The 16,261-nt window shown below is 38.5% G+C and overlaps 1 protein-coding gene and 1 long non-coding RNA gene across 7 annotated transcripts in view; both read left to right on the top strand.

Moving 5' to 3' along the window:
- The window catches only part of LOC5516708 (collagen alpha-2(V) chain), a 47,110-nt gene that overhangs the window by 29,788 nt on the left and 1,061 nt on the right, over nt 1-16,261 (top strand). For 5 of the 6 annotated variants that reach the window (XM_048731231.1, XM_048731232.1, XM_048731234.1 and 2 more), the window contains 33 exons: nt 167-220; nt 693-746; nt 818-871; nt 1,517-1,570; nt 2,075-2,128; nt 2,204-2,257; nt 2,365-2,418; nt 2,548-2,601; nt 2,672-2,725; nt 3,064-3,120; nt 3,429-3,482; nt 3,783-3,836; nt 4,162-4,215; nt 4,569-4,622; nt 5,226-5,279; nt 5,346-5,399; nt 6,741-6,794; nt 7,257-7,310; nt 8,378-8,431; nt 8,577-8,684; nt 8,909-8,962; nt 9,037-9,090; nt 9,291-9,344; nt 9,414-9,467; nt 9,708-9,725; nt 12,318-12,353; nt 12,489-12,506; nt 12,715-12,732; nt 13,192-13,245; nt 13,773-13,899; nt 14,473-14,579; nt 14,923-14,997; nt 16,028-16,246. In XM_048731231.1, coding sequence (XP_048587188.1) covers nt 167-220; nt 693-746; nt 818-871; nt 1,517-1,570; nt 2,075-2,128; nt 2,204-2,257; nt 2,365-2,418; nt 2,548-2,601; nt 2,672-2,725; nt 3,064-3,120; nt 3,429-3,482; nt 3,783-3,836; nt 4,162-4,215; nt 4,569-4,622; nt 5,226-5,279; nt 5,346-5,399; nt 6,741-6,794; nt 7,257-7,310; nt 8,378-8,431; nt 8,577-8,684; nt 8,909-8,962; nt 9,037-9,090; nt 9,291-9,344; nt 9,414-9,467; nt 9,708-9,725; nt 12,318-12,353; nt 12,489-12,506; nt 12,715-12,732; nt 13,192-13,245; nt 13,773-13,899; nt 14,473-14,579; nt 14,923-14,997; nt 16,028-16,246 — 2,025 coding nt within the window. Of the gene's footprint in view, nt 1-166; nt 221-692; nt 747-817; nt 872-1,516; nt 1,571-2,074; nt 2,129-2,203; nt 2,258-2,364; nt 2,419-2,547; nt 2,602-2,671; nt 2,726-3,063; nt 3,121-3,428; nt 3,483-3,782; nt 3,837-4,161; nt 4,216-4,568; nt 4,623-5,225; nt 5,280-5,345; nt 5,400-6,740; nt 6,795-7,256; nt 7,311-8,377; nt 8,432-8,576; nt 8,685-8,908; nt 8,963-9,036; nt 9,091-9,290; nt 9,345-9,413; nt 9,468-9,707; nt 9,726-12,317; nt 12,354-12,488; nt 12,507-12,714; nt 12,733-13,191; nt 13,246-13,772; nt 13,910-14,472; nt 14,580-14,922; nt 14,998-16,027; nt 16,247-16,261 lie in introns of those variants that run through there. The other variant, XM_048731233.1, reaches the window with a different exon arrangement.
- On the top strand, nt 9,732-11,578 carry LOC116620759. The gene is made up of 2 exons (XR_007312508.1): nt 9,732-10,303; nt 10,570-11,578. It is a non-coding gene; the product is annotated as an uncharacterized LOC116620759 (long non-coding RNA).

The following is a 16,261-nucleotide window of genomic DNA, read 5'->3' as shown; positions in this document are numbered from 1 at the left end:
TGTTTGCTAGATAACTCTTACTAGTTAATTGTTTTATCCAACGTACCAACAGTTATATTTCTTGATAAAAATGCACCCATTTGAACCCAGTTAGACGGTCGACTGTCCTTGTCAGACAACCGTTGTAATCCTGTGACCATATATTGACTGTAGATCCATGATCTAGGGTGCTGCTGGTCCGTCTGGTCCTAGAGGAGCCCTTGGCCATCCTGGCCCTCAGGTGAGAGAATGGATCTCTAAGCTTCAAACGTACATTGGAATTATCATTGTCCAGATGGACCCCCTCCTCAATATAACGAACACTTAGTCTCAATGCTCAATGCTCTCAGTTCCATTTTTCAAACTAAGGGCGCGTTTTTTTACTCGTGATTCCGGAATAAGAATGATTAGAATAGAAAAAGCGCGCGTTCGTTTATCCCGCGGTTCCATTCCGGAATTAAATGAAGACCCTTCTACCCATTCTGCTACCTGTAGCAGAATGACTCGAATGCCATTCTGAACATTCTCTACCAACTATTCCCATTCCAGAATGATAAGGAAAAAACGCGCAATCTATAAAAAGGCTTCTTTTAAGCGGCATTTTTTTTCCTTTCAAAGGAGTCTGTTATTTTTTAATAAAGTACTGATGCTGTACTTTTTCAAATCGGCTAAAATCCTGTTTTAATTTCTTCATTCTATTTTCTTTTTCAAAGGGACTAGAAGGAGATAGAGGACCCATCGGAAAGCCTGGCGTATCTGGGACAAAGGTTGGAAATCTCTTACTATATTTGCGCTACGCTTAGCTGTGATTATTGAAAGAGTTGTTTTATTTCAACAGGGAAACATCGGTGCTAAAGGTCGCATTGGGCTTCAAGGCGACCGTGGCGAGCAGGTACGGAGGTCCTTGATAATGTCTCTGAGGCTGACTGGCGACGAGCTGTGACGAAACTTAGAGTGACGAAAAAATCAGTGCAACGAAGATGTACATTTCAGTGGCGAACTATATCTATTTATACAACGACAAAAAAGTACTCAACGAGACGTAATCGAGTTGCGTGACTTTTGTTTATGACACACTGTGACGTCTTCTGTGCATATATCAGAGGACAGGCGCACGCAAAAATTAGATCCTTTTGTTAATTAACGTGGAAAACGGTCCTTCTGGCTCAGTGCTTAAAAAGTCGGCACCAACGTATGATTTGATGGGTTGTATGGCATGGTGCGACGTGTGCTATCGTTTGGGAGATTCTATATCCAGGGGCAGCGGAAGGGGGGGGGGGAGGGTCCCGCACCCCCACTTTTGAAATAGGTTGCAATAAAGTTGGTTTTTTTTAAACAACGGGTTAACAACAAATTTGTTGAACAGTTTATAATACCGTGCATAAAAAAACTAGGTTATCCCCCTCGTTCTTATAAATAGTGCTTAAGAATTTGAAACCACCAGCTTACTTCACAAAACTGTCAAGGTGGCCACGGTAGCGTGCGCCTCAAAGTAATAGTAGCATTGAAGCAAGCGATTGCACTTCCTTCGTTGTAGGGACCTTTCGGACCTAAAGGTGCAGGTGGAGACATGGGATCAAAAGGACCGCCGGTAAATAAAATGTGTTTAGCCTGTAACGGATGCTTCATTGGCAGCCTACAAAACCTATTAAAAGAAATCTCACATAAAGAAGAATACACAAGGTTTTCGATTCTAAAACAGTGTTCAATTTGATAGAAATCCACGCTTTGACCCGGCTCCGAGGCCTGGCCAAACGTTTAAGGCCTCTTTAAAAAGGGTCTGTATCGATGGGGTAGATCTAATGTAGCTTTACTTTTTCTCGGCACTAAATCCACCTTCTCTATGCTTGCGTCTTCTTGACATGAGCAGCAAGCTGAGTTCCATATTTTGGCTCACAAATTAGGAATCTCTCTGCGTGGAAGAGTTCCTTCTATCTCATTCTTGGTTCCCAAATGGCAGCGATTATTTTTCTTTGTGTATAATGCGATGCGTTATGCATTACTCCAGCTCATCATGAAAACCTTAGATCCCTTTTTGTTTGGATAGTATACATTTGAGGTTTATAGGGGCATTAACACATCTGGTCTCTTCTAGGGTGATTTTGGTGAAGTCGGTGTAAGGGGTCCAAACGGCGAACTAGGATCTGAGGTAGGATCTGAAGTATATACAAGGCAAAGTTTTTATACGTCTTCCTAAGCATTATCCTCCTTTTACCAATTCTAGGGCGTGCCTGGGGAAGTTGGAAAGCCCGGACCCATAGGTTATCAAGGTAGAGAGGTAACACGTTCATCTAGTTTATTTCCTCTCTGATATTCCGTTTATATGTGCTTTAGATTTCCCTTGATGAGACTCTTATTAAGATAATGTAAATGTCTCGTGTTTAGGGGTTTAAGGGTCCTAACGGCCTTCCTGGTCTACCTGGAAAACGTGGTTTGAGGGTAAGTTACCTTTGTTGTATTTCTGTTGTTGTTGAGCGTTTCCGTTGTTGTTTTTAATTCTTCAATGTTTTTTTTTTTTCGTTTGTTCTTTTGTTTGTTGTTCATTTATGTCTTCTGATTTCTTAACAGGGCAGTGAAGGGAGTACAGGAGTATATGGCATGAAAGGCATGAAGGGCCCGATTGTAAGTAAACTTCCTTCCAAGAAAATCGTGGCAAGTTTAATTTGTATAAAACGTAATTTTTGTATTTTAGGGGGTACCTGGGTTCAGAGGTCAGCATGGAACCCCAGGTGATATCGGACCTCCGGTAAGTGTGCTTTTCGCCATTGAGCCAAGAAAACTGCGGGTGTTAGGAAAGTTGAGTATTGTTTGTTTGTTTGATTTTTGTGTGTGTGTGTCTCTGTTATTGTTTTGCCCCTTTTGGACTTTCCCTTGGAGGCAAACTGAATTGGTTTCTTTGATGTAAATATTTCTTAGGGCAATGGGTCAAAGATACGCGTATCTCTCGCTTTGGGAGTTATAGAGAACAAGGGAAATTGCCTCAAAGTCAGAGAATGCTGCAAAAACTACTTTGAGATACCCCACGAGAAAAACCTCGAATACAGTTTGGCTTGTTAACGTGTTCATTTACTCTGCTTTTTAAAGGGAAGTGAAAGTGGTGTCCCTGGGAAGACAGGACTGCGAGGGCCGATGGGCCACAAGGTAGATATCGCTCATGCGCTAGTGAACTAATGCAAGTGTTAAATCGATGACCTGTTGATCATTCATGCAAATGTAATATTGTTGACCTGTTGGTCATTCATACAAATGCATTATCGTTGACTTGTTGATCATTCATGCAAATGTAATATCGTTGACTTGTTGATCATTCATGCAAATGTAATATCGTTGACTTGTTGATCATTCATGCAAATGTAATATAGTTGACCGATCATTCATGCAAATGTAATATCGTTGACTTGCTGGTCATTCATGCAAATGTAATATCGTTGATCATTTATGTCCTATAGGGTCCTGATGGAGAGAAAGGCTATGTTGGGAAGCGAGGGGAGAAGGGATTCATGGTAGGTCGACAGTCCGCATGGTTATGGAAACTCGAATTAAGCCGACGACGGACGACGGTTATTCTTTATGAAACATAAATGAGTGGGATGCATCTACTTTAAGGGTGTTCGGGTAAAGCTTTACAAAGAAGGGACGTATCAAACTCACCTGTTGTCGTCTGACTTCTAACATGTTTCCTTAGTTTTGTTTCAACGGATGGTTTACTGCGATTTTCATTATTCAGCCAACTCTCGTCCACAATGTCCAGCAAACGAAAACATTATGTTTCTTTCTCAACCATTTTCCCTTTCTCACATTAGGGGTTACAAGGGGATCAGGGCAGCAGAGGCGATCGAGGGCCGATAGGAGAACGGGTAAACAATAGTTGTATCATGTTATATCACTATTGGAAGGAAACCGACGTCTGGACGATTGGATGCAATGTTTCGAGAATATGGGGAGAAAAGACAAAACAGAAGTTTCAAGGATTTCAAGCGTTTCAAGGACAACGCGTGTATACATCGTTGTTACGGTTTTAGTAGCCGCCCTGATGACGGACTGAAAGTAATGTCTGAAACGTTGGAATCTTTCGACTTCTATTTTGTCTGTTTGCCCTATGCTTTAATTATGTTTTATTAACAATTGCTGCCTCCTCACATGTATGTTAGGGGTCCTTATGCTGTCCTATTCTTATTCCAGGCTAAGGATGGAGAAAAGGGGCTCAAAGGAGAGACTGGCCCTATTGGAGGTCAGGTAAAGTTCTAATTCTTTTTAAAGGTCCCTGCACGGGGTGTTCATTTAATAGCCTGAAGGGAGGGGGGGGGGGGGGTTGTTTCGAGACAACAGAACATTTTCAAAAAGCACCCCTTCTCAAATACATTTTCGGTGCTAACCCTTGACCCAAAACATTTAGATGTTTTCCTTTCTTCCGCCTTTAGTCTATCATTGAGTTTGCTATTCTGCTCTTAATTTTAGCTATTCATATTATATCATCGATAATCCTACTGTCGTAATTATGTTACTAATAAAAATAGGTGTGACCCTACCCCCTAGTCTGTCATTCACTGACTGATTTAGTCGCTAATGTAAAATGTTATCATCCGCAGGGTCTTGAAGGGCGTACAGGTGTGCAAGGAGACGATGGAATACGAGGACCCCAGGTAACCAACGATTCTATATTCGCCATGAATAGGCCACGTGCACTAAAAATCACGTGACTTTTTGGGTGTCAAAATCGCGCGAGAGCTCCGGCTTTGGGCGTAAAAATAACCAAAACAGAAAGCAAGCTATTCACTTTCAATCAGAACAAGTCAGAACGAGTTTACTTTAATTGAAAGATTTTATTTCTTTGTCGGTTGTTTTATACACAGGTTTTGGGTATATCATTTAATTTTATTTATCAATCTATAATTCGATTATTTGCCCCACCGTGAAAAGGAAATTGTCTAAAATTCATAGTTAGAAAATTGATGAAGAATTGCTTATAGAATTCACAGTGACATGGGAATAAGCGTTCCTTCTAAAAATTTAGATGCAGTTCTTTTCATGTACCATTCCAAAAACAAGTGTATTCAAATGAACGAAGCTGGTTGTTCATTTGCATGCATTTGCATTTTTGGAACGATATGTAGTATACTACCACTAGATTTTTAAAAGAAAACCAAAGCTGTAGGCTTTAAACTTCCGAGGTAATTGTCATAATGTTTAGCATTTGTCATAATGTTTTACCATAATCTAAGCTACCGCTTTTTTTCTATGAATAGGGAAAGCAAGGAGGCGTTGGGCCTACCGGAGGACATGGGCCACCAGGACCTATGGTAACAGAGGTTTAATCTTTGATTGATGTGAATCAAAGAAAGCTTAATTCACCATGTTTATGACAGGGCGATGATGGCGACGCAGGATCAAAAGGCAAGGCTGGGAAAATTGGAACCAAGGTGTGTTTTGTGGGTGCAAATAAAATAAAATATATTTGTGACCCACCTGGGAAAAACGTACACTATATTTTGAGATTCCATGCACACAACGTGCTCACAAACTTTTGCCTTCGCACGAATATCGATTAGTTCATCGATCGATTTCAAAAAGGCGGGAAAACAAGAAACACTCGCGCGCTGCCAAATCAAAAATGTAAATGAGTGAAAATATTTAACAACAGGTAATTAGACGACTTTTGGGCTATTTTTTTTTTCTATTTGCACCTTTTGGAAGCTACAGGTTTTATTATAGGTAAAGTTGATCCAAACAATAACAAAGAAAGCTCAGATGCCAGTCTTCACGGCATGAATGGACTGTTTAGTTCGAAAACTCCACGGTATGTAGAGAACAAACTAATGAAGTAAAAAAAAAGGCCAATCGCTTTGTTCTGCTTTATGATTTGATGGAAATATTGCATTAACAAATAACAGGTACTACTTTTTATCTAAAAGAGACTTTTCTGGGTCTTTACACCCCTTGTTATATATTCATTTGCCTTTGTGTATCCGAAATAAGAAACTTAAGCTTTGTATTTCTTGGCTATCGGTGGCGCTCCTCTGCTCGTCATCTTATTGTTTTTCTTTTTGTCATAATTTCCCTCTTTAATCTCTTCAGGATAATAAAACTCCGACTCAGAGTGCTTTGGTGTTTCGGTGGATTTTGTTTTAGCGAAATTCGTGCAACCGAACAAAACAACCTAAAAAAAGCTCACTAAATGTCCCGCTCCGGATACGGAAAAAGACGGCCCCGCCAACCAACCATTTCTGCTTCTTCTAGGTTTTAGAATTCGCTACTCGAATGTTCGCTGTCGCCCATTTTGCAGTTTAAAAGTGGAAAAAAAAATTAAAAAACAGAAGATTGTGAAATTTTTTTCGTAGGGCAATACGGAATTCCGTAATGCCCTCAGAGACGGGCAATACGGGAATGTCACGACTACCAATTAGCCAATCACAGCACACGTACTATCGTAGCCATATAATAAATGTCTATAAGGTGAGTTCTTTCTCTTCCAGTCCCGGGTTAAATAATATTTTCCGGAAGTGCTCTTCTCCGTTGTAGTTTTAAAATATCGTTGAAAGCCACGTGCTACGCTCGAAATTTGAACAAAGGTTATCGAAATGACTTGTGCTCATGATGTGCGCACGGAATGAAATTCCGTGACATTGATACACGTAAATGAGCAGAGTCCAACCTTCGCACGGAAAACCATAGTGTACGTTTTCCCATGGAAGGTGACATTTCATATTATTTTTCATTACCATTTTCCAATACTTTTTTCAACTAACATATATATTTTTTAGGGTGAGCCTGGTCGCAAAGGGTCTCCTGGTGATATCGGCTATGTTGGACCGAAGGTAACTATTTGTTTTTGTCTTTTTTGCCATTTCGGCTCCGGCGCAAGTAGCTCCAGGCCCACCGAACATTGCTGGCGCAGCACTTCCTTGTCATCATGATTTGCACTTTTCTCCTATTTTTTCCTAACACGCTTTGGTTTCTGTTTACTGATATACATATAATTTGTTTTTGTCTTTTTGGCATTTCGGCTCCGGCGCAAGTAGCTCCAACCCCACCGAACATCGCTGGCGCAGCACTTCCTTGTCATCATGATTTGCACTTTTCTCCTATTTTTTCCTAACACGCTTTGGTTTCTGTTTACTGATATACATATAATTTGTTTTTGTCTTTTTGGCATTTCGGCTCCGGCGCAAGTAGCTCCAGGCCCACCGAACATTGCTGGCGCAGCACGTCCTTGTCATCATGATTTGCACTTTTCTCCTATTTTTTCCTAACGCGCTTTGGTTTCTGTTTACTGATAGGGCTTTCTTGGAGATGTTGGGCCACTGGGAGAAAAGGGAGGCCAAGGAGCCTACGTAAGTTACGATATAATCTTTGAAAATCGATGCGCGCTACCGGGCCACCTTTAAAGATTTGGGAAATAAAGCAATTAAGGTAGGAGAAACAAGTACTATCTCACTGACCTTCTAGCCAACCGACAATGAAAGAAATGATTCTGTGCACAATCAAGCTTGTGCAATATCCGTTTATAAAGTTCGTGTCAGTCAAAACAGATAATCCCTTTGCCAAAACTTTGCCTTGGCCACGATGGCGCGCGCCTCACTATGAATCACAACTAAAAGTCATTATATATATGTTATTTACCAGCTGGGAGGTCCGTATCGTGAAATTCCGTGACCGAGGTCTTGAAACTACTGACAGAGGCCGACCGACCCTTGGCTGGGAAATAACATATTCATTTTTTTCCTCAATAGAATTTCCAACCTTGTTTACCTTACGGGCTTACCGTTGCACGAGGCGAAGTTTCGCTTCTGAGTTTCGTCGATCTTAGTGAAGATTTTGTTCGCTCCTGATCATTCAGTAAACTCCATTTTGTATTTCCACACAACGCTCTTAACCCTAAGTATAGAACCTCCAATAAAGACATTCTCTGAGTTTTGACCAACAACTTTGTAAAATAATTTAGTCCAAATTGAAACGTCGTTCTCAACTCGAATTGATCGTGGAAATGTCTTTTTTCGCTGAAAATCCTCGACAGACATAGATATGTTCACTAAAGAACTTCTCTTGAATTTATATACGTTTAGCTGGTTATGCAGGTAAATCCCTAGAGTGATTTTTCGTTTTTTTCGTATAAAGAGACGATTTGCTACTTTTTCTATCCCAAATAAACTTTCAGCAAACTTGAAATTGTCGCGCGCGTTTGGAAATTGTCAAACACAGGGAGTTTGAAGCCGGTTTTCCTTAAAGTCAATGATTCTAGATAAAATGAAAAATAAAATGTCTTATAGTGTGAAGATCTATAACCTCGTGAGTATAAAGCCGGTTTTCGATTCTCACGAGAGCCAATCAGAGCGCGCGATTTGATGGATACCGGACCCCGAAAAAAAAATAAAGCTAATTACTTTATTGTTTTTCTCAGGGTCCCTTGGGTGAGCCAGGAGGTCCTGGGCCGAAGGGAGGGGGAGGACCCAAGGTTGGTACGTTTCTAATTCATACTTTGATTTTAAACTAGAATAAGACAAAAGATAATGGTAAAATCAAACTTTTTAGACTAGAATAAGACAAAAGATAATGGTTGAGATAACACTTGATGGACAATCGATGCTGTTTGTATTCAGGGCAAGCTGGGAGATCGGGGACCTCAAGGGCCAGTTGGTATAAAAGGCATCAGGGGAGCATCTGGCCCAATCGGCGACAGTGGCATAAAAGGCGGCTACGGCTTGATGGTAAGGTGGAGATTTCAATAAAAAATAAGTACCTTTTTAGATAAGCCTTTTTTTTGTACAATAAAATAGGAAAATTTAGACGACCTGATCCTTGATAGACCGTGAATCTTAATATCCTGTTGATTATCAGACAGAACCCATTACAGCGTCTGGCTTTTGAATTTCCAATTGTTCTCTATGCTCTCAATGTCCTTATTGGCGATAAAAAGTCGACTGGTTTATAGGGTGAAGCTGGTCCAGCTGGCGATTTTGGAACTCGCGGCATTCCTGGAGAACTGGTAAAAATATTATTGTCTTTGTTTTCTTATTGTTGTTTTTACAAACCATACATGACCAGACATTTATTCCCCAGGGGCCGCGAGGTCCTGATGGTAATCCTGGACTTCTTGGAAGAAAAGGACGCCAGGTAACTTCGCGGTTTAGCTGCTGTTTTTGTTGCAACTGTTGTTGTTGCAGTTGTTTATCGATGGTCGTATTTAGATCATGTGTATTCCCTTGCCCGAACGGTAAAGGACAACAGGACAAAACTTAGACCATTTTGTACAGAATTCAGTATCATTGCTACTGAATCTATTGCTCCTTTGAAATTGTTGCATATTATTTCAGGGAGAAAAGGGTACTGCCGGTCGACTTGGCGAGAGAGGCAAAAAAGGTCCATTTGTAAGTAGGAAATTTTTCATTAAAGAAGAAGCTTTTTTGTTACTAATATAGACCTTTTTATTACTTAAGGGTGAAAACGGTGTACTTGGCAAACGCGGCACCCTAGGGCCCCCAGGATCGCCGGTGTGTATTTAGCCCTTTACAGCAGAGAACACATACTTAACAATCCCAAATAAAGCCAATACTTAAAAAACAACTTGCTAAACAGTATACAATTTGAGCATACAGCCACATGCTTACTCCCCCACACCGTCTTTAATTCTCGTAAATAAAAGTTAAACTTTGTATGAAAGTTTCTGAAGATTTTATCATTTGATTTATGCTTTTAAATATTAAGATTTTTTTTTGTTGTTTGTCTTCTAGGGCTCCATCGGCGATATGGTAAGTTTTTCTTAAACACGAAGGCGCGGTATAAAAGGCCGCTTCCCAGGGAAGCATCGGCTCATTTGTCAATCAACCGTCGGGAAGTAAGGATCAAATTCAAGATGGCGGCAAAAGTCAAGTACAAAATGCAGAGGGGACAGGTTTCAAAGCGCTTCCTGATGTATAAAAACGCCAATTCTACCTTCTAGTCCGATTGAATGTGTAAATAACGAAACTCAGTAGAAATAAAGCTACGAAACCATCGTGATTTACAAAAAAAAAATTGAGCAAACGCATTACAAGAAAACAACGATTGCAAACCTCGAAAAAGGTGAGTTTTATGCCTAAAATGTACTTTTCATATCTTTAAATTTCAGAAAACAGGATTTAAATTAGTCATCAAAAGTTAATAGGTACTTAAAGTAGCGGGGAAACTCTGTTTTGCTAGAAATGCATCTTGACTTTGTCCACATAACTGCCGATAGAAGTAATGCAGGCCTTCTATAGAAAAGATGTTGTTTGTAGATCAAATCTTGCTTTACTGTTGTTTCTTTTTATTTTTACATCGCCTCGAGCTCGGACAAGATTCTTTTGTGGTGTGTGAAGTTTTAATGCTATTTACAAGCTACTATAAGTTGGAATTTAAGTATAAATATGTAGTACTCAAATGGTAGTGTTTTTTTTTTATTGTTGAGATCTTTCTATCAATACACATAAATCATCAGAGAAAGCAGTCCATTATTTGTATTCTAGTAATGTTAACTAAACAGTTTAGTAAATCTTTCTAAATTGATTGAGGGCCGAACATGAATGTTGAATCTATTATATAAAATTTCTAATTAATTATATGATTTTATCCTAGCTATACCCAAGAAGCAATCATAGTGACATCTGAATAATCAACAAGATATATTCCTCAAGAAAAAGCAGATACATAGACATATACAGTATTACATTTTCCCTGTGATTTTAAATCATAGACATTCCTTTATAAAGGAAACACGTTCCATTGCTATCAAATTGATTTATGTGTTACTGAAGTGTTTAGCTACCAGTCATATTTTATAAACTGCATAATAGATTATACTTTTGAATGAACCAAAATGCCTTGTCTTTTATCCATTCAGTTCAAGACTTCTCATTCTTACAGTAAAAGCAAGTTTAGATACAGGGGGGATATCCATTGAATGAAAACAGTAAAAGTTATGTCTTTATTTTGTATAATTAACTTATAAAGTATAAAACATATAATAAAACTAAGGATCCAGACCCTTTTTCAACAAAATGAAACACATAGCTAATTCAATTGTTATCATTTGTAGTCATCATAGATTGCAAGATAAAAACAAAATACTATACAGGTGCATTCTGATCTAAAAAGTAGAAATATAGACTCAATTATGGCTCTTATGGCTATTATAGATGGATATCAGGCATTTCTTTTGTAGCCCTTCAGTTGTTTGGTGTACACATATGTGTAAGTATATAAGCTTAGACATTGCACAAAGGGTTTTCTGCTGTTTCTGTGAGCCAGTTATGCACTATAAAAAAAATATTGAAACAAATGTTTTTTTTATTGTATACCAATCCCTTGTTTTGTACAGACAAATAGTAAGTGTTACATTTTATTGGGATGTAACTAAGCCCTACTTAGGTAAATGTCAAAACGCTTTATGGATTTTTGGTTAATTCTTAAACATATGTACAACAGCAGATAGGTACACTTGCATTTTTGTTTTACACCTGTTGCAGCAACAAGTAGAAATAATGGTTTCACTAGAATGAGTTTTACTGCAGTGTCCTCTTACACTACAGCTGTAGTGAAGTGACAATAAATCAATAATAAAAAATAAATAAAATAATAAAATATATATATGATGTATCTTGACTCTACTTGATGTTTGCTGCTTATGTTTAGTTCTAATGTCCTACTTTGTCGTGTGCTATTATTTTCTGCACTCTTTTTTCTTCCTGTCTTCCTTTCGTCTGCTCCCCATTTTAGGTGTTTCTTTCCAGAGTACAATGCTCTTCATTATTTCACCGAATGTCTTATTGAAATACTAATGCTACCGGCCAAGAAAAGTGCAAAGAAATTAGGCAAAATCGCTCAACGAAACATGTTTTCTAAACACGCTAAGAATGGCAAAATTTAGCTCTGCTTGCACCCCGTTGCACGCATAATCCCTTAGGATAGACTGCTAAGCAATAACTGTGGTCATTGCGGGCCCAAGCTCACCAAATCCTTTCCTAGGAGGGTCGGGAAGGAAAGCATACCAAAAATGGCGGGATATTTGAAATCGCGCCGTAAATGTACGACAAATATGCATTTCTCGCTGCCAAGAAAGCCTTAAAGTACAAATCAAACATATATTTTCTTTCATTTGGGAAATAATTTATTCGTTTGATATCAAATCATTAGATTTGGGGGCATTCTTTCTTGACTGGGCTCGTAACGGTAATGCCCGCCATATTGGAATTTCTCTCCATTTGGAAAATGGGGGCGGGGCTTAGGCCGTTTTATACCGCGCCTTCGTGTTTAAGCTAATATTTTCCCTTTCCTTTCTACTGCAAATGATATCAGTTTTGAAATCTTTCGGATTATTTTTACAGGGAGCAAAAGGCCATCCGGGATCTCTCGGCAGTAAGGTAATACTCATTGATTTTCTGGAGCTGCTTTTTTAGTTTTTTATTTAACCCCCAGTTAAACCAACTTTACCATTTCTCTTACACTATGAGAAGCATGAGAGAATACAATATTAACTTTGTTTTCTTATCTTTAAGGGTCGGAGAGGAAAGCTGGTAAGAGATTCATTTAGAAATCTTGTTCACTGTATTTTGATTTAATAGCAATAATAATGTACTTAGTTATTGTTTTGTTTGTTTGTTTGTTTGTTTTTTGTTTTTGTTTGTTTTTTTTGTTTTTTTACATTCGACTACTCATACTTATCCCAATATTACATCTGTTGTTCCTGTGATTGTGTTAAGGTGACTTTATTTTTTTTTCTAGGGCCCTCCAGGTGAACCGGTAAGTATATCTCTGATCTTGTGGAAGTTATGTACTATACGATCGACGCTCCAGATCAGACATTTCCTTCTTTATTGTTTTCATTTGAAAATACAACAATCTACTTCAAAGTAGTTTTTCAAATAAATGCCTAGGATTGAAGTCAATGTTACTCGTATTCGCCGATGGGAACACAGGTCACCCAAGCTCACTGTATGAATACAATTATATTTGGTTCACGTTCCTTTTTCTTACCTGCAATAGTCTGTGTGAAGTTTCAGTTGTCTCCTACGTTTAGTACTACAAAAATTAAGAGTCAAACAATGTAACGTAATCCCATTATAATTTTATTCACACATATACTGAGCTTGGGTGGCCTGTGAGGTTGATGGATGCGTTATGTGACCCAGCTTATGTGAGCAGCTTGATTAGCCTCCTGTCATGACGCTATAGTTGATGACACGACTCCCTTTTCTTTAGGGTAAACCAGGGGAAATCCTCAACTTGCACTTGCTTAAACAAAACACGCACTTGGTAAGTACCTTGATGGGTAACAATTACGAGCCTTTTTGGTCAACAGGAAGTTCTTCCTTCTTGGTACAGTTTTACCCCAATCCAAGTAGACGTTTTGCTTAGGAAAACCATAAGGCCTTACGGTAGCAGAAAAGTCTTTTTTCGAGTTCCCATATACTGATTATGTTATATAGCTTTGAGCGTGGGGATAAAAGAAGAAGCTGGTGAACTTTGCAACTTTGAACTTGTTTCCTGGTCGAAAGTTACTATCTTAACTAGTATTTCTAGGATTCCAGGACTTTAGTATCTATACCAGGTCAGGGGTTTCATTGGCTGTGAATGTTAACCAGGGCGTCTTGCATTGTGGTTGCGCATTTAATTCAGTCCATCTGTGCTCACCCAAGGGCTTTTCTGGGAACTAAATTTTTCCGTTGAGTAGCATCCTTTTGATCTAAAGAATGAATCAATGCGGAAGATTGGCTACCTTAAAATGCGAAAGGAAAAGGATATTGGTTTTAGCGATCAAGTTACCCTTTTATCCACACCAGATCGTCAACGACAAGAAGAGCCTCTACCTTTCAGAGATGGACGACAAATCCAAGACCCCGTTAGGAAGTAGAGCCAACCCTGCACTTACATGTCACGAACTAAAGCACGTAAATGGCATTAAAGATGGTAAGGACAGGTAAATTTATTATTCTTTCAACTTTACATTCACACACATCTCGTGGTACCGCCAACATAGTCGTTTTTTGTTTCAGCTTAATGGAAGCCGTTCTTGTCTAAATTAACTGACTTGAACAGTTTTATTCGACTGTAGCTTTTAATGTTTTTCGAACTCTTCCCTTGCTTCAATTATTTCAACAATTTCTTGATTTAATCATGAATAATAGTTATAGGTTATAACGTGGAAGCCATATTATAGCCCCTAAAGCCCGGCGCACATGGTGAGGAAAATTTCACTGTTGCTCTCTGCCTCGCGATGCCAAAAACTCGCAGTTCAAACAGGAGACAATTTTGCCTCAATTGCTCATGAGGCGTGAGTACTTTCATCGAAGTCCGAAGTTTTAGTGAGGAAAATGCATGCATGAAATTTTCCTCACCGCTTGCGCCAAGCTTTAATGGGGTTAGAGGATGGTTGAAAGAGGTTGAAGATAGACGTTGTGTAGTTTGTGATTGGCACTCAAAATTTGAGTTCGCAGATAATTAAATCCTTACTTTCTAAGTTTTGTTTTTTACATTTTGCAGGTGAGTACTGGATCGATCCTAACCAAGGCTGTTCTTCGGATGCAATCAAAGTTTACTGCAAATTTAAGACTGGAGGTGAATCCTGTGTTCGGCCAGCTCTTAAGATGGTACGTTTACAAAAAATAAGATTCACCAAACAATGCTTTACGACTCTGACGAAAAAGATCCTCTGATACGGATAAAGGGTGTCCTAATAATTTAAGCATCACAGCCAAATACAATTTTTTTGCCATCGTCGAGAATCAATAAATTACCATGGAATAGCGATTCGATCACAAAGCCTTAAGGTTCAATTACAACTGGCACCAACCGTAGTTGGTTTATCCAAAAATATTTTTAACAAGAAAATTGCATGGAATGTTTGCTTCAACTGTTTGCTGATAGTGACGTTTAGGGTTAGTCTTACAATCCCATCTGTATTTATGCCATGTTATGTTATGTTTCCAACAGATTCCTAAGGAAACTTGGAATAATGCAACAACAGCTGGCTGGTATCAATTCTCCAAACTTGAGAGAGGTTACAAGGTAAAGCATGATCTCTACAGATACCTAGAGCTTACTGTGAAAAGTTGTTAATCTTAAAAGACGTTTCCTATGTTAGAGGTGCTACGTTCCGCTTTCCGCTTGTTACAGACTGTTATATTGAATTGCTTGCAAAGTGAGGTGAATTTGAATAAGGCTTTGCGGAAAATAATATAACATAACATAACATAATATAATATAGTAGTGAGTCACGTGGTATATACATAGTATAGTATAGTATAGTATAGTATAGTATAGTATAGTATAGTATAGTATAGTATAGTATAGTATAGTATAGTATAGTATAGTATAGTATAGTATAGTATAGTATAGTATAGTATAGTATAGTATAGTATAGTATAGTATAGTATAGTATAGTATAGTATAGTATAGTATAGTATAGTATAGTATAGTATAGTATAGTATAGTATAGTATAGTATAGTATAGTATAGTATAGTATAGTATAGTATAGTATAGTATAGTAAGTAGTGAGTCACGTGGTATTTATAGCTTATAGCTTGGAAATGTCTTCTTATAAAAGAACAGTTAATTTATCTATTGGGTTCCTAAGTGCTGATCGCATTCATTAGCCTTATAGAAGGAAAAAAAGTTTTTAGAGCTCTCTTGTTTTATATTAACTACTTAACTAACCAAGAGTGAAAGTAATCGCGGGAAATATTGAACTGCGACCGAACGATCGCTGTCAGCAATGCCCTCTGAGGCAATACAGGGAAATCATGACGACCAATTAGCCAATAACAGCGCGCGTACATTTGAAAAAAACTCCCTGGTTGAGCATTAACTGAAAAACTGTAATTCCTAGCTAAGATATAAAACAGTACAGTTTTTACTTCTTTGGAGATACAAACACGCTAATTGGTGCACATTTAATCGATGAAAACTGAGATAGGAATTTGTGTCTGTGCGAGTCAGAAAGCAAAATGTAATACCCCCTTTACTACCGATTGTCATTAAGTACCCCCCTCTCCAATCCACTATTGATGAAATTGACCCTTATTCCTTCTTTTCCAGATCACTTATTTGACGAACAAAGTGCAGCTAAACTTTCTAAGATTGCTAACTACCAAGGTCACCCAAAAGATCATCGTCAAGTGTAAATCTGTCGTAGTTTGGTTCCATCGCCATTCAAAGAGTTACGATTATTCTTGGAAATTCCACGGATTTAACGGACATCAATTCACTTACAACTCATCACGGTCCTCATTAAACGTACTAAGAGACGCTTGTAAGGTAAGAGTAATGCTA

The sequence above is a fragment of the Nematostella vectensis genome, chromosome 8 (assembly GCF_932526225.1).
Source record: "Nematostella vectensis chromosome 8, jaNemVect1.1, whole genome shotgun sequence".
In the NCBI taxonomy this organism is placed as follows: domain Eukaryota; kingdom Metazoa; phylum Cnidaria; class Anthozoa; order Actiniaria; family Edwardsiidae; genus Nematostella; species Nematostella vectensis.
The sequence above is the reverse complement of the archived record's forward strand: the minus strand, read 5'-3'. Positions and strand labels throughout refer to the sequence as shown.